At 37.2% G+C, this 19999-nt stretch overlaps 1 protein-coding gene across 1 annotated transcript in view; it reads right to left on the reverse strand.

The window, feature by feature from the left end:
* Positions 1-56: 56 nt before the first annotated feature.
* Positions 57-19999, reverse strand: part of ESR1 (estrogen receptor 1) — a 172614-nt gene continuing 152671 nt past the window's right edge. The window contains exons 7-9 of the mRNA XM_071549314.1: positions 14054-14187; positions 7178-7361; positions 57-5302 (exon numbers count right to left, since the gene is read on the reverse strand). Of these exons, the coding sequence (XP_071405415.1) occupies positions 5068-5302; positions 7178-7361; positions 14054-14187 (553 nt within the window). The 3' untranslated portion in view covers positions 57-5067. The remainder of the gene's footprint in view (positions 5303-7177; positions 7362-14053; positions 14188-19999) is intronic.

The raw sequence follows: 19999 nt of genomic DNA on the forward strand, positions 1-19999 counted from the left end.
CAGCATATTTTATAAAACTATGAAAAAGACAAGTAATGAAACAACATATTCTGGTCAATTCTTTATTTTCAACATCAAATACATTGATAAAAATCTTGCACCAATCAGGTAGCCTACCAGATTTTTTTATTTAGACTTTTTCTAGAACTTTTTTAGGTGCAAAACAAAAAATACCTCACCAAAACAAAGACATCAATAATTTCATATGCATCACTGAAAGAACAGAATACTTCGACAAATACATTATGGCAGCTGAGCCTATTCCAAAGAAAGAACTTTCCACTGACAGACTACATAGTGCACACAAAAGCATTATAGTACATACAATAAGGTGATACATAAAGTGGCTTGATAATGCAAGTCTCATGACAAGCAGTCTATCCCTTCATTTTTTTCAGTGGGCACTTTCTGAAGAAACAGACTTCTAATTAGGCACACAGGATTACAGAGCATACTAATTTGCAAAATGGCAGCATTTTTTAAAAAAACTTTTTTTGTTTTTTTCTTTAGGCACATTTGAATGCAAAAGAATTTTATCTTTAACACAGTGCAAAACCAAATACCCTTTATGGGCAACAATCACTTTGAAGAAAACCTTCAGGATTTAAGGCTATCTACATTTGAAGGATTAAAAGGAATTATGGGTAGAAAGGGTAGGATATTAATATTAGGGAAATATTAATTTAAAACTCTCAATTCAAATTCTCAGATCAGTTTGAGATTATGCTATAATTGGAGGTGACAGCAAAGACTGGTTTTTATTATGATACCATCATTAACATCACCTTCTATTACATGTGTTGAATTTCTATCTGTAAAGCTGTATCACGGTTGTAGATAGCACTGAAAGCAGCCATCTCTTTCTTCAAAAGTAATAAATGTACTTCACATAAGTTCAGCTGAGAATATCTTATATACAAAATCCCATTAGTCATAGGTTAAGTTGCACTCTATTTTTAGAGCAGAGTATAGACGAGAGGCTTGCTGTGTTCTTACCAAAGCTTGTGATAAGACTAAAGCCCTACTGAGGCAGAATTTTAACTTTTTTGATAAAACATTGGACACAACTCTTAAGGAATCTGTTGGTATCCATTGAAATAGATGGAGGCTCCAGTACAAACCCTGGCTTGGATGAAGGGGATGGTTTGGGTTTTTTTTTTTGTTTTCATTTGAACTCTAGTGACCTAATGACAGTCCTTGCAATATCCCCAGGAGCTCATTTTAGATTATTTCTTTAATTACATTTTTAAATTATTAAACCCCTCAGTGGACAGAAGGAGAAAAATCATCAGGTGATGTCACTGAAACATAATAGTAAATTTACTACAAACACACACCAAGAAACTTTCTTTAAACTATTTTACCCCAGTACAAATCTTACTGCCCCAACTGGGAGCTTTACCTGAGACAAAGTCTGCAACATCAAAACATGGCTCGAACCACTATAAACCAGAGTAGCTTTCACATATTGGAAACTCAGACATCACTAAGTGCTACACATCTCCCTATCTCCTCTCCTGCCTTACAAACTTTTTGTAATAATTCAGTAACAACCGTGTTCTCAAGCAAAGCAAGTTCATCTGTTTTGTTTGACTTGTGCTGGTATAACATTGCCTATGTTTCTAGAGGGTTTTTTTGTTTTTTGATGTTTTTGTTTTTCTAAAAAAATCCGTGTATAAACATTACAAAATAATTCTTTCGTTAGCTGTCCAGAGGCATCTCTATGAATGTTTTGGTAAAAGCATAATTAGCTGCCTTGAAAAGTTTTCTCTCAACTTTTTTTTTTAATATGCTATATATTTTTATCTAATATCCAGCACCAGGCATTCAGGTAGTACTGGTTTGTCAGCTGCAAATACAAAGTATATATGTATGTATATATACATATACATATATATATATATATATATATATATATATATACACACACACACACACACACACACACACAAAATAGCATCTTGTGAAATAACAATTACCAAATGTCAGGCACAATTGTTTGCATACACGAGAGTATAATTCAGAATTACATATGAAAAAGTTGCCATATTTGTATCATATACTTTCTTTAATCAATTCAATAGCTACATTCAGCTGTCTGATATGTGGTAAATCATCTTTATAGATAACTCTGGGAAGGTTACTATATTCATTAAGGTGCTCTTCAGTTAAAATCTCATGAACAAGTTAATAATGACATGGATCCTGAAACTGCCTCAAGGTAAATGAATGTATTACTGGGACTCATTCTTTCTAGGTTGCACTTCATTGTTTTCACTACAAATACGGGAGGACTGGCTGAAGTTAAATTGCTTCCTTGCAAGGGCTGGTTCTAGGAAAGCATTCATAACTAAGACTGTGAGATGGCTGATATTATTGTGTATGCTCCAAGAGATGTTATGATACCTTTCTGCCTGCTACTTACCACTTCAAATCATGCTTTTCCATCTTCTCTGAGAAAATCTATAGACTTTAAAGGTACTTGCCCTATGTAGGTACCATCAGAATCTGATCCTATGTTGTGAATTTCTCTCCATAAACTACCTTTTTTCCTCTATGACCAATTACACTTGAGTTGATGTAGTGAACTGTTCTGGGATGTAGGAAGGGAGGTGTTCATTTAAACCAATTTACCTTCCAGCTTATGAGCTTGATCTGTGTGTTCTGTCATAGAGAACACCAAGTTGCATGTACTGTATTTAAAGAGCAGCTCTAACACACACTGGGATACAAGTGAATGATGATGGTGTAAGCATGTAAATTTAACTGCAGGGATTCCTGTGCTCCATTCAGATCTCAGCCTGCACTCATTTCAAGGCATTCATGGTTTTTCTAACACATTTGGAAAACAGCTACTAAATAAACCCAAAATGTTCACCTTCTTTCAGGGCGTTTAGGAGCCCTCCAAAAGCCCTTAGGTACCAAATTAACACATGCATACACGTGCACACAAGCACACACTTCTACTGAATACACAAAAAGACAAAACTTTCAGCACATTCAGAAAAAAAAATGACACTATAATATGCATCAATAAAAGGCCTATTAACTTACAGTGACTGTATCACATGTTTAGGTTTGCAGTTTGAGGAATCTTCTCAGATGTAGCTTTAGGTCTAGCTTTAGACTTTCAAACTGTGCAAATCCTCAGATATGTACATAAAACTATTATAGACATCATTATGTACATTCACTAAAGATTTGAATTCTTGACTTGGAGCAGAAACTCATCCTATGCCTTACTGCCTTCACATTCATTGTGGAACTTGATCTCTCTGCACACAGGCTCCGCTTGTGTGACAGGGAGCGTAATTAGACATAGGCACTCCTGTATGGCATTAGTTGCACTATTTCCTATATTTGCTTACTACAGGATATTCCAATCAACATAATCTAACATAAAGGTTTCACCTATAGCAGTCAAAGAAGCATCCCTGAACCTTTTCTCTAGCATTGTGACCAGCTAGTGTGGAGCAGCCTACACACATGCTGTGAAACATCCTCACTGGCAGGATGGTTGCTTCCAACCAGGTATTGGAATGGTATCTGGTCTGTGCTAACTCCCAAACTGCACCTATCAACCAGAAATGCAGATAGTACAGGCAAAGTTTATCACTAGACTAGTAAAATATCCCTGGCATATGTAATAATTGCATTCTAGTACCCAGCAACGTTCCCTGACGTGTTTAATTTTCTAGCATAGAGGCAGTCAAGCAACAGCACCAACTCCTACTTTGGATAGCACATCATATGGATTTCTTCAGTGTCTCTCCTTCATGTCTTGTTGAAACTCTTGATGTCAGTGGACCTTTTGTATATTTGCAGTTTGTGTGAGGAATCAAACTAAACCTTAGGAATATCCTTATGAGTTACAGGCATGCATGGAGAAAGATTTTTCTTTCTGGACATGCAGTCCCAGAGCCTTCACCATGTCTGAGGTTTAGTGCCCAGTTCTGGTGTCACAGGTGAGCTGGCTCTTAACAGTAATTTCAAAGCATGCCACAGCAAGAGCCAAATAAAGCCAAGGCAAGGCAAAGCCTGCTGCTCTGACTGTGATGCCAGCCCTCCCACACACTGCTAGGTCACACTGCTGAGTGGGATGAGACCATCCCACCCTACTGTGCCAGTCTCTCACTGGCATCCTCAACACTTGTTTTTTAGTACAACAAAGCACAGGACAGGGGGAGATTTTTTATAAACAGTGCTGGATCCTGTAGGTATGTGAAGACATTCTTTTAAAGACCTGATGATTTTTGTAATCATCTGCTCTGAATTAAAGAGTAATTGTCTCTGTTATCACTCTTTGCCATGTTGCCCTGGATTTACATTGTTGAGCAACAGAACAGTTTAGCTTACTAGAATCAGGCAAGATAAGTTGTATGCAAGGCAGTTCATCTAGAGGATATGGTAAGGCTACCTAAAAGTTTGGTCAGAATGACCTTGAGATGGAGTTATGTGCTGATGTAAGCCAGCAAGGTAAAACATATTATTCTCAGACAGGGGTTCCTTTCTACTGTAGGAAGAAAAGAGACAGGAATCTAACTACCAAGGCAGTCCCTAGCAGTGCAGATTCGCTATAGCACACTAAGATGCCAGTGAACTTTCTGTTTACATCCCCAAAAAACTCATCCAGAATCTCTACCAAATTACTTCAAAGTTTCAAGCAAGTAAAGAATTAAGCTAGCTCAGGATTTTGGATGGATATCAACAAAGGCTACCACTCATGAAGATACCAATATTCATGGGTGGTATGGCCTATCAATTTATAGTAAAATAAATGTATGGTTTAGCTTAGAACTTATCCAACTTATGTGCAAAATAAAATAAAAACACTACAAATTTTAAATCAAGTTAGCCTGACAATCCTTGCTAGCTGTCCACAGCAATGAAATGTCTTCCATTTAGGATAAGCAACCAGTTTAGGCAAGCGCTTGACAAACACTCAAATGGAAAATGCAGGTGTCTGTTGTCATTGGAGTGTTTTCAAAGGTGGCAGTATAGACGAAGCATGAGCTAGGTAGTAATGCTGCTGGGTTTCTCGTACCATTTATACATGCTGACTTCTGTTTATATGGCATTCTGCATATTCTCCTCTTCTTTGCTGTTTACATAAAAAGACTGCAAAGAATGAGATGAAGATGGTGTAGTTGTCAGCTGGCTCCGGTTCTCCTCCTCCATTGGTGCAGCACTCCTGGCTGCTGGGGCATGCAGTCGGTGAGCATCCAGCATCTCCAGCAAGAGATCATAGAGTGGAACTACATTCTTACACTTCATATTGTACAGGTGCTCCATTCCTTTGTTACTGTGGGTTATAATGAAACAACAGTTACTTTCCAAATATGCCATGGGAAAAAAAAGCTACACGCTAATAATATTCATTAGGTTCATATAAATTCTATCTTGTACAAAACAACTGACTTAACATCACATTTTCTCTACACGCCTGCTAGAGTTAAGGAGATGGCAGCACCTTCAAAGAATTTTGCACACTGCCCATGGTCAAGTTGCCTTCCAAAGGTTTCTCTTTTGCTCTTCTTTGCCTAAAAGGTAGCCTAGAACACATGGACTCCTAAGTTAGCCACTGTGACTAAGTGGATGGGATGAATCTTGCCTTTCCTGTAATAAAAAAATACCAGTTTTCTCTCCTAGAAAATGAGCTCTACCAGTTTATTACCAAAAACTCTCTTGTAATAATATCCATTCATGAAACAGTGAAACAACAATTAACTTTACTGTGAATCTGGACTCTCTTTAATTGTACAAATTCTTCTCGGGGCAGGGGGGTGGTGGGGGGGTGGGGGGGAAGAAAGGATGATTAATACAAGGATAAAGAAATTACACAAGTGAAAAAACAACATATCCACACACCCCTTGTCTTTTTCCTGAAGACCTGAAAATCAGTCCAGGAGATAAAATTTGCATGTTTCAGCCTTAGTATATATAATGTGGTGCTTACTCTAATTTAAATTTCATTAGCTGAAATAATGAAAATAAAAATCTGTGTAACATCTCCTGGGCCTTCATAATAATACAATATATACTATGTCTTTGTATAGACTTACCATGTTAACACCCCAGCCACTAAGTAGCTACCTTAAAAGGTAATTACATTCGTTGCTGCAACTACTAACAGTTCCTCAGACAGCTCACCTCTGATTAGCAAAAACCCTGGTCCTCTAGGCTGGAATTCAGTAGTCCTGTATTTATTCTCACCCATACAATGAACATAATGACCTTAACCTCTTTTCTAAAGTGATTTGCAATCAAGGCACTTGTGAAAAGTGGCTACATAAAAGTTGTAGTTTTATTAAATCTTATGGGAGACTAAAGTTTGCAGAGCTAGGCTACTGCTACATTAGTATTCTATTTGATACTTTTCAGACACCTGTGTTCAGGTCTGGGGTTCTCAGCATGAAAAAAACTTAGATCTGTTATAACAGGTCCAAATCAGGGATACAAAGATGATTCACAGTGTGGATCATCTCTCCTATGACAACAGGCTGAGAAAATTGGGGTCGTTCATCCTAGAGAACAGAAGGCTCCAAGGAGACCTTATAGCACCTTCCAGTATATAAAGGCCTACAAGAGAACTGAAGAGGCACTTCTACAAGGTCATATAGTGACAAGACAAGGGGGGATGGCTTTAAATTTGAAAGAGGGCAAGTTTAGATATTAGGAAGAAATTCTTTATTGAGAGTGGTGAGGTGCTGCACAACTGCCCAGAGAAGTTGTGGATCCCTCATTCCTGAAGTGTTCAAGGCCAGTTTGGATGGGGCTCTGAGCAACCTGTTCCAAGTGGAAGGTGACCCTGCCCATGGCAGGGTGGTTGGAACTAGATGACCTTTAAGGTCTGTTCCAACCCAGGCCATTCTATGATTCTATAATTCTAAGATGCACATAAGATTAAAAGCAGACACTGCTTTCAGCTCTATCAAAACAAGAAGCATAGGAAAAATATTTACTCCTTTCACATCATAATCCATCATAAACTTTTGCACACATGTTCTGTACAAATTTATGGAAAGATTTTATTTTTTTAATTTATTTTTAATTTTTTACTAACAGCACTTTACATAGTTTGCACTCCCATCTATGAAGGAAAAGTGTGCATGTTCACTTGTGACACCTCCCTTGCCTGTGCCCACCACAGGAGTGCTATCTGAGTGCTTGCTCTCACCTCATGTGTCTGATGTGAGAGAGGATGAGGAGGAGCTGAGCCAGTCGTCTGTGTTGCTGCTGCAGAGAAAGACCTGACTTAGCCATTAAGTGTATCAGAGTGTCTGTGATTTTGTCCAGGACACGGTGAATATAGTCTTTTTCTTCCAGAGATTTCAAGGTGCTGGAAAGAAAAGTGTACACACCTGGAGCAGGAAGAAGAAAGAAAACAAACCACAGGCAAAAATTACTTTGATGGAGACAGACTTGCCCAAGGTATGCCTCATGGCTTGCTTCTTATGCGGTATGGGAGCTGACTGTGTGCCAGCTCTCCTGCTTGCCAGCTGGGTTACTGGTTTGAATGACAATGGAGCATGGATTTCGTCATTGTGGGCAAAGCAGGAGAAGGAAGATGATGCCTCATCCCTGCCTGGATCCATCCAAGGTCAGGACCAGGTTGTGGATCTACCCTTTGGCTGTGCTCTTCTCTCAGTCACTTGGCTCTGAAACCTTGAGGAGATGCTGTTCCCCTAGGGAGTTTTGCAACACTTACCAACCAAGCCTTTAGAAGTTTTTGCCATTTTCTCTGCTGTTTAATATTTTATTTTTAGTGATTTGCTAGTCAGTCTAGGACTTAATAATATGTTACCACAAAACATGTAAAAAAAAAATATCAGGGTTTGTTTATACTTACTCGCCTCAACAAAATCCTTCCAACCAAGTAAGAGCCTTGAAAGGTGTGCTCCTTCACCTGCAACCCAACCCTCCTTTAAAAACCAAGTCAAATCAACCTGTGCAAATTTAGCTTACTTCTGAAAGTGAGCAGCCTGAAGGTTTGGACCAGGTGGAAAATTTTTCCAGAGGACAAAACACCTTGAAACTCCCTCTCCAACAGCCCCTCTACATCTCCCATAAAACACTCTAACCCAGGCATAAGAGCTTTTACCAGTAGTAATTCTTGGGTGCATGAAGCACATCAGCTTTCTAAATGGGGAACTGTAAACTATTTTGAGTTGTTTTATCTTGATTTTTTTCTGAACATCACAGAGCCAATATGCATCAGGTCACAACAACACTGTGCTGCCAAAAAACAGCTGTTTCATTCAGCATCAGTTTTTAAATCTTTTGGACTGATCCAATAACTCTAAACAGGTCATATTAAAATAATCTAGTCCCAAGGCACCAAAAGTTTAAGATGTATGTATGGTAATAGAGTCAAACTGGCTTCATCATAGTGTGTTCATTGTTCTGTGTCTATACCAGACTGGAAAAATCCTGTGCTTTGGACCCTCTGCATCAGCTCCCAGAGCCAAGAAGAAATCTACATTTTGTCCTTAGGAAAAAACATTTTCTGGAATTTCATTTGATTTTGCTTTTGTTTAAAGCATCATATATAGCACCATATGCAATGCAGTTAGTGATATTAATAAAAAAAATACAAACACACTAGCATGCACACACAGACAGGCATATATAATTTAGCTTGTCTGTACTGTTTGTAGCCTGGGTGCTATACCACTGGATTTGAAGATAAGAATGGTTTGTCATGCATCTGAGCAGTTAGAGGAATTGTGATTTTTTTTACTACCTTCTTGACCTAGTTCACCTCCCCACATCAACTGGGTACTTCAAGAACCTGACACTTAGAACTACTGTATCCTGAAATTAGGTTTTATGACATTGGGTCTTCTGTACTAAAAAGAAATTTAAATCTGTTTTCTTGTGAATGTCATTGTAAGTATCTCTGGGAGAGGAGGGAGTAAGAAACTGCTTTAAAAAACTCAAACACAGCACTACTCCTGAAAATAAACATTCAGAGTTCTTAATTTTGTTAATGAATATTGCTTCAAATTTGATACAGATAGATAGCACCTCTTTTCTCACAAAGATTTTTGTAGCTATTATTATTATTACTGAAATGAATTCACTAAATAGAAACAGCTCCTGGGACTTTTCTTAGCTTAAACTATCTCAGCTGACTCTGAGCCACCCTCATATATATATATATATATGCCTATTGACAATACCAGGCTTGATAGCTTAGCAGGTAACAGTAGGGGAAAGGTTCTTAAATATTACTGATAAAACACAATCCACTAAGTGAAAACATTAATCTCAGAAATCCACAGTGCCTTCAGATCAGCTTACTTCAGCCACAGGAAGCTGTTGTGCTCTTGTAGCAATACCCATTGTTGCACATCATTGAAACTAGCAAGAAAAAATCTTTTAGAAGAAAATGCTTCTCACCTAGGTCTAGTCCAGAAGCTATTAAAAACCATAAATCAAAACCAAAAACAACCACTCCCCAATAACTGTAGAGAATTCATGCAATTGTCAGTCAATAACTGCCAAGGAAAATTATGTTTGGTGTTCCTTTCTGCACCCTCACAGTTATTGTTACTGCCCCAGGCCACTGCCCAGAGATTTCCTCAAAAGAAATGCCAGGTATCTTTCCCACCTATACACACACAAGCAGAGTTTTTGAACAAGAGTGCAGAAAATGTGAAATTAAACAGTCTCAAAGGTCTTTCCAAGCCTAAATTGAATAGCTACCAGGCTGTTTTCCAGCTCTTTCTGTAGGTCAGTATTGTAACCGTAATAGGAGCAAGAACAGAGAAAGCACTACCCTGCAAATAGCAAGGCCTGTTGGTCCATGCCCATGACACATCCCTATGTACAGAATAGGTTCCCTCAAGGACTGCAGTGCTACTATGCCAGCCCTTGGTATACAGCGATATAATTTTATGTGTGTCACTATATATAGTTAAACATTTTGCATGTTGCTGTAGGGGAAAATGCCCTCAACATCTTTTCTGTCGCAATAAACCCGTTTAAAATATCATTACATTTAGAGTTCAGGCTCACAAAACAATACCCAAGGCTCTCCTTCTTCCACCATGTCCCATTGCTCTAAATCTCTAGTAAGCCAGGCTGAGTTATGAGGAAATTCATCTCTGTCATCATTCAGCCCCCAAAATAAAGAAATAACAAAAAGTACAATTTAACAGGAATTGAAAAAATCAGGAGACAAGAGTAACAAGCAGTCCCATAGAACAGTGTATCAGGAGGCCTACAGGATGCATTAAATCAGCCAAATCTTTCCATTTCTTTGGACTAACCAGGTAACTAACCAGGTAACTAATTAGGTAAATTGAGCTGCTAAGGCAGACATGACCAACTTCTTCATGTCCAAAATGAAAGCTTGTTGCTTTGCAGCATAGCACCACTCCTCTTTTCAGATACACTCAAAAGTAAAGCATGTGGCATCATGTTGCCCTTTCACGTTTCTAACACTTATTTTCTAGTGTTAAGAAACAGCCTTTTAATATTGAGCTAAATGTAGTTTTCAAAAACACAACTTTGCTTTTTAGTCAAAAAAATTTATTGCTGCAGCTTTAGAGGAGCATCTTCTGATTTTTTGTTTAGTTAGACACAATGTTGTCCTTGTTGTTACAGACATGTTGTCACCTTGATAATATCTCAGAAAAAATTTGGAAGTAATGTAAACTTTGGTTTATAAACAAAACCTTCCATCCTTTCCACATACAATGAGTAAAACTACTAAAAAAAAATCACTTGCATTTTGTCCAAGACCACATGGAAAAGGAGTGTAAAGATATTAAACAGCCTTGAAAGATGAAAAAAAAAACTGACAAAAGCAACAAATAACAGTATTTCATGTGAAGAGACTAACAGATGTCCAAGGATTTAATAAAGAAATGTTTGTGTACACACAGTGAATTAAATCCCCACAAAGCTTTAGAATGCAAATGCAGACTGCTTTTAAAAATGACACATAACATAATTAGTCCAATTTGTCTGATTATTCTACTTGTTTAAATCATTTTGAGATCTGTTGGTTTAATCGCATGCATGTATAACACAGACAGAGTAAGTCCCAAAAATTCATTGTGTGTTTATTTGCTCTTTCTTCAGTAGAAGATTTGTGAATATTTACATATATATTCACAGAATAAAATCAGGCTAAGGTAGGCTTGGAGATCATCCAGTTCATCCTCCTGTTCAAATAGTCATAACTTCAGGGTTAGATCAAGCTGCCCAGAGCTTTGCCCATCTGAGGTCTAAGTATGTTTAAGAACTGAGATTCTGCCATCTTTATGGCCAGCTTGTTTCAGTCCTAAACCTCTCACTGAGTAGAATTTGCTCTGCTCGTCTGGTGAGGGTCTCCCTTGCTGTGGTTCATCTCCATTGCAGATTGTCCTTTCCTCCTGCACCTCTGAGAAAAGTCTGGCCCTGGTTTCTCCATAACCTGTTCATCAGCTGTCTGAGGACTGCGCTTAGATCCTCCCTTAGCCTTTCCTTTTCCATGATGAACCAACTCAGCTTTCTCAGCCATGTGCTTCTGAGCACATAATGTTTCATAGGTGTCCAACACTTTATATAAGGAGGTTGGCTACACTCTGTGAAGTGAAGCATTGCCGGAAGACATTTTAGAGCATCTATGCCAAACAACATTCACATAACTCTTAACACATACCCCAAATTATGCTACTTATATCTGTATTGCAGCCTAGCCTCCTAATTTGGGCATCTAAAGGGTCTAACAGCCAGAAACTCATATCAACATTCCCATTAACTAGTAGTTCACTCCTCAGACAGTTATAAAATTAGTTTATTATAGGAATGCAAAGACTGAAATGCAAAATTAATTGCCTTTGCTTATAAAGGCAGTAACAAGCATACAAAAATACATTCTGTGGCCATAAATATATATATACATTGAGTTTAGAGAGTACTCAGAAATACTGCAATGACAGCAGTCTGTAAGCCAGAGTGATACGTGACACTGTGTAACAATGCTGTAGATTGCTTTCATCATGATCCTGTAACAGCTCAACTGAACCATGTCCTCTGACCTATCACTGTCAAGACTTGTAACTATGCCAGACTTCTGAGCAGCTATAACCTATCATTTAATGTAAAAGAAGCCACAATCAACATCAGGTCATTCATCAGATCATCATATAAACTCTTATCTTCTGCCACAAAAAGCACCACCTATTTGAACCTGCTGAAAATGAACCTTGAAGGAATAAAGCTGCACTCAATGGTCCCATCTCTCAATGTGAACATTTGTCTTTGATTACCACTGACTTCACTTGCCATATATTTTATCATTTTTACAATTATTTCTTGGCAGATTCTTGAAACAAAAAATCCCATTAACAAAGTGAGATGTGCTTATGAAGGATAGCTGCCAATTTTTGGCAGAGCTTTGCCTAAATAACGAATTTAATTTTCTGGATCAATACTAAATGCAACAGTGGCACAAAAATTCTCAACAGCATGACTTTAATTTTTCACATTCAAGACATGAATATCTAATATGTTTTATTCAAACTTCCAAGTCTATTTCTTCTAATTGAAATTCAACATTTTAATAAATCAATTAAATATTCTATATTTATTTAAGAAGTTATTTACCTTTGAACATATTAGCTAAAATTCTGGAGGAACATCACTTTCCAGGAAGAATATTTAACTCTAGGAAATATTCTGTTATAACTATCAGGGCAATAAAAAGAAAATAAAATATCAAACACTAATTACAATTGTTACACCCTGGCAACTGAGATAAAAACAACAGCCCTTCATTCCTAATATGCCAAGCGCTTGCTTCAGATGTTACTTTTTGGTTGTTGGTGACAACTACAACAAAAGCTGAACCACATTAATACCTCACAGAACAGAAATAAAACATTTTATATTAGGTTGTATAAAGACATAATTTTGCTTGAAATTTGAGGAAACCTCATCCAAGTTTCCATAAAGAAACAAGTGCCTCATCAATAAAGCAAAGTCTGTTGTGTTTACAGTTAGCCTCTGGTGGGAATTACCAGAATTTGTTTTTCCTGCAACCTGGGCAAGAGATCTGTTAGACGACTGGATAAATAGGACATACAGCCCTCTATATGTGTTTGGAAGTAATGTAAATTTTGGTTTATAAACAAAACCTACCATCTATAATTTCAAATCCAACAAGAAAATGAAGAATAAATGGGTAACTCCTCAGCACTGGGAAATGGGCCTGGGAAACTTTAGTCATTAGGTAACAACTTAGCAGAAAATTGGATCTAAAATTTTTACTTTGGTGCATCCATTATTATTTTAGATGTCTATCATTTCCATGAGAATATCGTGGGTCTCATTTCTGCATTTAAAAACAAACTGTCTGGGGTTTTATTCTGCTTTCAAACAGAAAAGCAACCCCTGGTGTGCAGCAGAAATTTTCGGTTACATGCTTTGACTTATTTCAGTCATCTCACATGAAATTCAAGTCAGCTAAAATTACAAATTTACATTTTTATCTATACCTATACTTGTTATCCCATCACCTATTTTTACAGTGTATTTCAGAGTGAGACTTAAAACAAAAAATATCAATTATAAAGAAAGTGGAAGGTAATGACATCAGTTTTAGATGTCTATAATATAAACTAAACTATGATAAACTCAATCACATTTTTGAACTCATTTCCTTTTATTTTTACCTCACTAATTAAGCAAGGTGTAGATTTTCATCTAAGCATGGCCTTTGGATTTCCTAAGTGTGGTTCCAGCTGTCCAGTGTCTTGTAACCAAAGTTTCAAGACCTACTAGCATTTAGTTCAAAACAGTGCTTTGATTACCCTCCACATTAGCTGTACACAGTGTGTCAGCTTTTCACTGGATTAATTTACTGGGTTCCATCTACATCATTGAACAGGTTCAACAGCTTCCATCCCTGCATGGTGGTCCTGCCTACATCTATGCTGACAGCCCCCTTTTGATTGCTGCTGTCTCAAAAAGAAATCGCCATTAAACAAAAACAAGCAGCACTCAAACACATGCAGAAGCAGCCACAATTACCTGAGTGACAACAAAGCACACCTCTTACCAGAATTGAGTAGGATGATGGACTTAAGGCACACGAATTCCTCCCCTTGAAGGTTCATCATGCGAAACCGAGCAGCAGTAGCCAGCAGCATGTCAAAGATTTCCACCATGCCCTCTACACATTTCCCTTGATTCCTGTGTGAATACCATCCATAAGAAGAAAACCAAAGAGTATCTCTTTAGATAAAGTACTTTGGGGGAAGTTAGATACCTAATTTTAGGCATTCAATATGCATCATATTAGAAATGTCTGCTTTGAGAGTTAGGCAGCAGATCCAGCTCCATTGAAATCAGTGGGAACTGCAGAAGCTTAGCATTTTTGAAATACACAGTTATAATCAAATGTTTTTATTATCTAGGCTACAACATTGATTTTCTTTGTCAGCCAACAAAACTATCTGAAGTAGGAATCTCCAGTTCTCCTGAATTGCCTTCTAACTTTCTAATATAAGCTGATAATATTATCACATATTTTGCTGATAGGAAGACCTATCTAGGAAGGCCTAGATAACTTTCCTGCAGGACAAATTAAGCAATAGATTTGAAAATTATCTCACCATCACACTGTTGCCTTTGTTTACTCTCATCTTACTGAAAGCAAGACAACAAAATCTTGTTTACTGCAAAGTGTCAGAATGTATTCTCAGAAGAATCCTTAACATTTGGCTGTTGGGAAATATTTAGGAAAGTTAGAGAAGTTGAATTAAAGGTCTTAAGTGACTGCATGAAAGTACTATGTGGATAAACTTTAGTATACCTGTAGAATCACAGCACCTTTCAGGCTGGAAGACAATTCAGGATCTCTTTAGTCCAACCTCCTGCTCAAAGCAGCATCAGTTCACTCAAGGTTTATACAACTCTGGTCTTGAAAATCTCCAAGGATGGAGGTTGCAGAATCTCTCTCAGCTTAATTATTCTCATCATTGTTTTTTCCTCCTCTATATCCAGTCAGAACCTCCTCTGCTTCAATTTATGACTTCTTTTTCTCAGTCTCACCTCAGGCATCTTAATAAAGATCTTTGATACTCCCTTGTAGATTGTAGGTTACACAGATTTAAAAGCCCTTTCTTCTCCAGACTGAACAAATCCACTTTTCCCAGTCACAAGGCACAGAGTTCTGCCTCGGTGGCTCTCCACTGTGTTTACTAAAGTTTATCAATATCTTTCCTTTAATAAGTAGCACAAAGCTGGATGCAGTATTCCAGATATGGTCTAATGAGTGACAAGCAAAACCAAGATAATCCCTCCCCTTGCCTTGCTGCCTACACTACCACTGGTAGTGGTAGCAGTACCAGAGCTGCTCCACTGTCTGTAGAAATAAGAACCTAGTTTTTATTTAAGTGTTAAGAAAAGCCTAGATATCAGAAATGTCTTTTACAGAAGCCCAGGATCAAGTGAAAATTAATAGTGAAGGGTGCTTAGGTGAAGGGAACAGGGACTCAAGGACTCAATGGATGTTCTCAAACTTTTCATTCAAAGCGAAAAGCCCAAGTAAGACAGATGCACCCATCAAAACAAAGCCTGACTGTGTATTTGCTATTTCTCTGTCTTGTTTTACCATGATATTTTATTTGATGACAAGGGACTGCCAAGAACAGATGAGATTCACAAGACTCAAAGAAAGAATATCATCTTCACAAATGGACCTAGTAACTAGGTAAGGAAGTCCCTAGACAATGCTTGTCACAGGATATGTTCCTAAGCCTAAAGGCAGGTTAGGAAACATTGAGAGAAAGTTAGACAGTCAACTTTCACATCCCCAATTAGAAGGGAGGACATTCATAGAGTTATCTCAAATGCTTGTGCTCTGACACAGAAGGAGAATACTATGTCTTGTGCACAGATTTCAAAAAAATAGATGACCTTTATATACATTTATACACATTTATATATATTAAAGTATTCTATATACACTGGTTCTGTTAATAGATATTGATTTAAAAAAAAGGAACTAAAAATCTGATTTAATGTGATTTTCACCTAGAGATAGTCACAGAACACCACAGTTGCTAATACTGGTAGGTTGTCTGGAAATCATCTAGTACAATGGCCCTGCTTAGGCCCATATCTTATTGGGTTCTAATATCTTTAAGGACTGATACTCCAAAACCTCTTCTGTCACTGAGATGAATCTTCCATTCTTTTCTTTACCTCCCTCCTCCGTCAGGTATTTATACACATTGATCAGACCTGAGTCTTCTCAACCTCTGCTTGTATCACAGATGTTCCAGTCCATTAACCATTTTTGTGACCCTTCACTAGCATCGCTCCAGTATGTGCATGTCTGTCTTGTACTGGGTAGCCCAGAATTGCACATAGCACTCCAAATTTAAACCAGCAAGGCTGAGCAGTGAGAAAGTATCACCTACCTCTAGCTGCTGCTAATGGCTATCCTAATACAGTCTGGGAGGGGAGCATTGGCGACTCAAAGAGCACCAAATTTTGCTGAATTCCCCCCAAAATTACAGAGCTTCCCCCATCATGTTGTCCTGTTGTATTTATGTGCATGCACACACTTAGGGAGGTTTACTACTAATACATTTTCTTGATTATGTCCCTCCTGTCCACATCATCCTGGTTTAAAGCTCCCTCACCAGGTTGTTCAGCCTGTGAAAATTATGCTTATGCCCCACTTTATGATGCTATCCTATCTCTTCCTAGACATCCTTGATTCTCGGAGTAGGTTGCATGAATAAAATCATTGAATCCCCATTTTTGACATCAGCTATGCAACCAGCTCCTGACCTGGAGGATCTGTCCATTCTGCCTCAAGCCTTTTCTCCTCAGCTGCCCCAGTGGACTGGACCACCTGGGCTTTCATGTTTTTGGCACTTGGCCTCAGAGCCAGGTAGTCAGCCAAGTGTCTTTTCTGACTGGATCAACAGAGGATCATCCACCTAGGCAGACAGAGTAAGAAAATTACACTACACATTTGAGCAGTGGTGATTCAGGTTTGAAACATACAGACAATTCACTTCTAAGTACCTTTAAAAAAATTTTTTTATTTGTAGAATATTATATAAAATAATAAAAAATCTAATAAATCTAATAATAAAAAATCTTTCAAATGCTGCTATAATAATATTTCTAAGAAAACTGATTATTTTTTGGTAATATTTGATACATTTAGATTAGAACATTATTATGAAGGCTCTCCATTTGGGAAAAATGAAGCTACAGTAATTGGCTGAAGAAAAGTTATTCTGAATATCAGGAAGGCCTTTTTCAGTTTAATTTATATTCAATCTGAATCACCATAGAGCCAAAAAATATTTCAAAATTCTCTTCATATCAGAAATGCAAAGTTTAATATTGGGATTAAACAGCATCACAATACAATGTGACCTAGAACTGGGGCCTGAGCTTCTGAGGTCAGAGTGACTAGATGAAGAAGCAGTCTTATAATTTGAGTAGGGACTATCTTGAATCCAGAAATTATTTCATTTTCTCTGAAAACTTCTGTCCTATGCCTACAAATCCCCCAGTGGATCCTTTTCTGTGAGCAGAAAATTGAGAAGATCATAATTAGAGGGGACTTTCCTTCTTTTTTTTTTTTTTTTTTTTTTTAAGGTTTGTCACTTTAAGCATTACCCAGCACCTTCCCAGACTCTGGAATTGTCTTCCTGATTTACATTTAGGTTGTTTGAGATACAGAATTGGGCAGTCTTTGAATTTCACTCAAAGGTACAGTAAAGACTGATTCACAATAAAGAGACATACATTTTTCATTCTTTTAATATTTATAATTCTGTCTCTTTTAATTTTTCTTTTCATTCTGTAAGGTCTACAGTATAATAATACATCTCAAAATCCAACCATAAAGTGAAAGATGAAAGAGAAATTTAAATATTTCAAGAGATTTCCTATCTCCACAAGTTAATCTGTTCAGCTCTATCAAGTAAGTAGCCTGATGATGATTGTTTGAGTTAGGTTTTCAGGATGGAATCTACTACTAATAAAGATGTACAATTGGTTTTCTATCTTATTTTGAATTGCAAATTTGGATATATTTATTGTCTATGGGTTTTTCCCCTTTGAAATAAATACATCAGAAGGTCACTGAAGAAGCATTCTGAATCGAGCACCTGTGATCACTTTGTTTCCTTTTTTCTAATAAGTCAAAGGTAATTAATGTGTCTATAATTACATAGTACCAAATGAAATATTGTGCATTTACTCAAGTATCAGACAAGTGTGATGCTCTCAGACATTTGGAGCATTTTACAAGTTGAAGAATTAGCAAAACCTACTCAGATTTCATCTGGATGTTCTTCTACTGTATCTAATTTTCTGTGTATCAAAACATCTGCATAAATAACTTTAAAAATTCTTTTCAGATGTAGTGAGAGACTTTTGGAAAAAGTAGCCACGAAAGCAATAAATTATCAGCCATCCTGTCATACAGGGAATGCTGTAAGTCTTTTTGCTATTTGTGCTAGCAGCAGTTTAAAGAGGCCTCCTGCTGTTGCTCAGTATGAAACTCAGTAAAAAGAAAATTCTTCAGTTTTTATTTAGAAAGAATGAATATTCTCATCAAGCACTGGAAGAGGATAATAAATTTCCAAATTAAAACAACCCTGAAAAAGAGGCCGGCTTTCTCCATAAAATGAAGGAAATAACCTGATAGAAACATGGAAACACTGACCACATTTTACTGAAATTTTAAAAGTCCCTAGACAGACTTTTTGCTGCAAGACATTTTTTACAGTCATGATAAAAAAAATAACATTAGAAAAGAATGCAAGGACAGTCATATTGTCTCTACCAAAGGTATATTTAGCTTTGGGTTAAGGATATGGGCATTTGGATCTGCTGATTCCAAGTGACTACCTCCAGTCCTAGGCTGAAAAGGACAATAACTTGTGGATTACCACACATCTTTTCAACATGCTTATGACTTTATGCAAATCCTATCAACTCTGTTTTTTTCCCCTTCTAATGAGCATCACAGGCAGAGAAGTCAATTTACTTATTCTTTGTAGAAAAGCTGTATCTCTCTTTGATTGCCTATGCAACAGCTCTGGGTATCTCTTCTATTCTTTCAGTATTCCTGTTAAGGATAATCAGAAAGGCACAATTTTCCAAGTAGAGATGCAGCACAGAATTAAACAGAGGAATAACAATTCTTCCATTTCCTGTTGCAATGATTCTTGGGAGGAAGAAATACTGCTGTCTCTAAAACTGCTCTAAAGTAAAGAACTGCTGGTTTCACAGAACTAATTACTATATAACAGTGAGATGGAAAGATCAACTCAAAATGCAGTTTAGGAAGATTAGGATTGTTCTTCTTGTATATGCATTAGTTCACATTTGTCTGCATAAAATTTGGAACTTGTTTAATAATTCTTGGCAATCCAACAAGATCTCCCTTATCTACTTGCTTGTTACTTTCTGAAAGGACTTCAATGTGTTCACGGCTTCCTCTTACAAAATGCATGTTGACTCTCTATAACTATGTTATATTTATTCACACTTCAGCCAATTTTCTTCTTTAGCTGGCATCTCATCAGTTTCCTTACACTGGTCACCAGGCATAATGACCAGAAGTTGCATGCACCTTTTTAAATGCAGCACTGCATTTCCCATTTTGCTGATACTGAGAATGTTTCAGGTGAAAAGTCATCCACCTCAGTCTGCAATTCAGCTATTTCTATCATGACTTTCTCCACAGTTATGTTTCAAGTCTTTGAGTAACTTGTGATTAGCATCATATCGGAATACAACAAATCCTTTAAAAATATAATAAAATATGACTTTCTTATTCCTGAAAAAACCATACATTTTCTTCAAAATTATAAATAGCCTATTGTGAGGCCTGACAAATTTCAGCCCTAGACTAATGACATTTTTAAAGCCTAGTTTCTTGGGAACCCTCCAGACAGGAAACATCTGATTTGTCCCACTAGAAAACCAAGTCTTGACTTCTAAATTTGCCTTATACAATATA

Source organism: Pithys albifrons, chromosome 2 (genome assembly GCF_047495875.1).
Source record: "Pithys albifrons albifrons isolate INPA30051 chromosome 2, PitAlb_v1, whole genome shotgun sequence".
NCBI lineage: Eukaryota > Metazoa > Chordata > Aves > Passeriformes > Thamnophilidae > Pithys > Pithys albifrons.